The 2,801-nt window shown below is 40.6% G+C and overlaps 1 protein-coding gene across 1 annotated transcript; it reads left to right on the top strand.

Annotated features, from left to right (window-relative positions):
* Nucleotides 1–299: 299 nt before the first annotated feature.
* LOC132278189 (uncharacterized) lies at nt 300–2,306 on the top strand. Its single transcript, XM_059779998.1, has 2 exons — nt 300–822; nt 1,660–2,306. Exons 1-2 carry the CDS (start codon nt 300–302, stop codon nt 2,304–2,306), a joined length of 1,170 nt encoding a protein of 389 aa, XP_059635981.1.
* Nucleotides 2,307–2,801: the final 495 nt, after the last annotated feature.

A 2,801-nucleotide genomic window follows, 5' to 3' on the forward strand; every position in this document is an offset into this window, starting at 1 on the left:
TTCCATTCCACCGACTACGTAGGACGACTCTCTATGTTTAGCTTTATATTTTATTTCCAGTTCGAGACTTTTTATTAGGGGTTCTCTAGAAGGATTCACGAGTTATAAACTATGGAGGTTTTGGAATATAGATTTTTATTTTAGTTTCTTCCAGCTATTTAATTTTATTTCTTATTTCACTTTGTATTCCGTGTTCGATTTAAAATACTTTAATTATTTGATATCCCTTGAGTTTGGGCTCGGAACTGATCAACCCGCGTCTCGGATCCGAGGGGTATCACACTACTTATCAACGAGCTATGAATGCAATCTTCCATGATATGATTGGGAAATTTATGGAAGTGTATATTGACGATGTGGTGGTGAAATCAGCGACAAAGGCGAAACATCTGGCAGACTTGAGGAGATCATTTGAGAGAATGAGAGCCCATGGTTTGAAGATGAACCCACTTAAATGCGCATTTGGAGTGACAGCAGGGAACTCTCTAGGGTTCTTGGTGCATTGGAGGGGTATTGAGGTCGACAAGAATAAAGCCAGGACGATCATCGAAGCTCAACCACTTCGTAATAAGAAGGAGTTACAAAAACTGATTGGTCAAATCACATACTTGGAAAGGTTTATTTCAAACCGTGCTGGGAGGATCCATACTTTTTCTCCGCTTTTAAAGCTCAAATCAGAGGAACACTTTCGATGGGAAAAACATCACCAACATGTGTTTGAATCAATCAAGGAATATCTTGTTAATCCTCCTATCCTCATGCCGCCAAGGAAGAAGCAGCCGTTGAAGTTATATATTTCAGCTGCAGATGAGTCAATCAGAAGTTTGTTAGCCCAAGATAATAAAGTAGGGAAAGAACAGGCAGTGTATTACCTCAGTCGTATTCCGATACCGGTTGAGCGTCGATATACGCCAATCGAAAAAATGTGTCTTGCTTTGTATTTTGCTGCTCACAAATTGAGAATATATATCCTACCTATTTTAGTTTATGTGATTTGTGCCACTGACTTAATTAAGTATATGATTTCTCGTCCAATAATCTCGGGACGAATAGGCAAGTGATCATTGGCCCTCATGGAATTCAGTTTCCAATATGTGCCTCAAAGGGCTGTAAAGGCCAAACACTTGCTGACTTCCTAGCCGACCATCCATGTTTGAATGTTGATCCGGGAGTCTATGATGCAATGGAGTCGTGTGCTATTCAACTAATTCCTTGGACTCTAATCTTTAATGGATCAAGTGCAAATGACGTCGAAGGAGCCGGAATTGTAATAATTGCTCCGAATGGAAGGAAAACAACATATTCTTTCTTTCTAGACTTCAAATGTTCTAATAATCAAGCAAAATATGAATCTCTGATTATCGGTCTTGAATTACTCTTTAAAATAGGGGCACAGACCGTTGAGATCATAGGTGATTCAAGTCCAGTGATCGGTCAGTTGTCCAGCAATTCTAGGTGCCAAAGTTAGCACCTCAAACCATTTCATTCTATAGCCATGCAATTAGTACAAGAATTTGCAGATATAAAGGTCAAGCATGTTTATAGATCGCATAACAAAGAGGCCAATGATTTGGCTCAAATAGTATCTGGCGTTAGAGTGCCAGAAGGAATAATGGAGAATTTGATCAGAATAAAAAAAAAAAAGATCATTACCCTCAGTCATAGTGAGGGAAAAATTGTTGGCGGAGGTCTTTGCAATCGAGGTGGAAGAGGATATAGAGGAGAATGATTGGAGAACACCAATCGTTGATTTTCTCAAAAATCCAGACCCTAAGGTTGACAAGAAGCTAAAGATCAAATTTCTTAAGTTTGTGATGATCGATGGAGACCTATTTAGGAAAAGCATCAAAGATGACCTACTATTAAGGTGTGCCAGCAAGAAAGAAGCCATGAAAGTGATGGGAGAGGCCCATGAAGGGATATGTGGTGCTCACCAGGCTGGAATAAAAATGAAGTGGCTGATTGGAAGGTATGCTTATTACTGGCTCGAGATGCTTAAAGATTGCATCACATATGCCAAAGGATGTCAAGCATGTCAAAGGCATGGGCCAATCCATAGAGCCCCGGCGATTGAGTTACAGCCAATCATAAAACCAGGGCCTTTTAGAGGCTGGGTTATGGATTTGATAAGGAAAGTTTATCCACCTTCTTCTAAACAACATTGTTTTATCATTGTGGTAACTGACTACTTTACAAAGTGGGTCGAAGCGGTGCCCATGAAATCGGTGCACCAGGAAGATGTGATTCGATTTATCAAACAACATATTATTCATAGATTTGGGATCCCAGAGTCAAATCATGACTGAGGATCAACCCTTATTGCTAAAGAAGTGAAGGCATTTACAGCGGAGTACGGGATCAAGCTCCTAAGCCCAACCCCGCACTTTGCAGAAGGAAATGGTCAAACCGAGTTGTCTAATAAGACGTTAAAAGGCATCATTGAAAAAATGGTGGAAGACAATCCCAGGGTGTGGCATGAACTGTTGTCAGAAACACTTTGGGTATACAAGACTTCTCAACGATCAAGCACGGGTGTAACTCCATTCATGCTCACTTATGGCCATGATGCAGTTTTGCCCATGGAAGTGACTGTGCGGTCGATGAGATTCGCATTGCAAAATAATTTGACTCCTGTGGAGTATAATGAATCTATGCTAATCGAAATGGAAGACCTAGATGAAGTGAGGTTAAGGGCTTTCGATCATATACAAGTTCAAAAGAGGCGAATAGTAAGGGCATATAACAAGCGAGTTAGGGCCAAAACCTTCGGCAAAGGTGACTTGGTCTGGAAAACTGTCCTC

The sequence above is a fragment of the Cornus florida genome, unplaced genomic scaffold, assembly GCF_030987335.1.
Source record: "Cornus florida cultivar Cherokee Brave unplaced genomic scaffold, ASM3098733v1 CherokeeBrave_3.0.0_Hap2_Chr10, whole genome shotgun sequence".
Lineage (NCBI taxonomy): Eukaryota > Viridiplantae > Streptophyta > Magnoliopsida > Cornales > Cornaceae > Cornus > Cornus florida.

Coding starts and splice junctions, on each gene's coding strand:
- LOC132278189 (XM_059779998.1), top strand. CDS start 300: ATGAATGCAATCTTCCATGATATGATTGGGAAATTTATGGAAGTGTAT. Junction 823..1,659: donor TGCAGATGAGTCAATCAGAA/GTTTGTTAGCCC, acceptor CATTACCCTCAG/TCATAGTGAGGGAAAAATTG.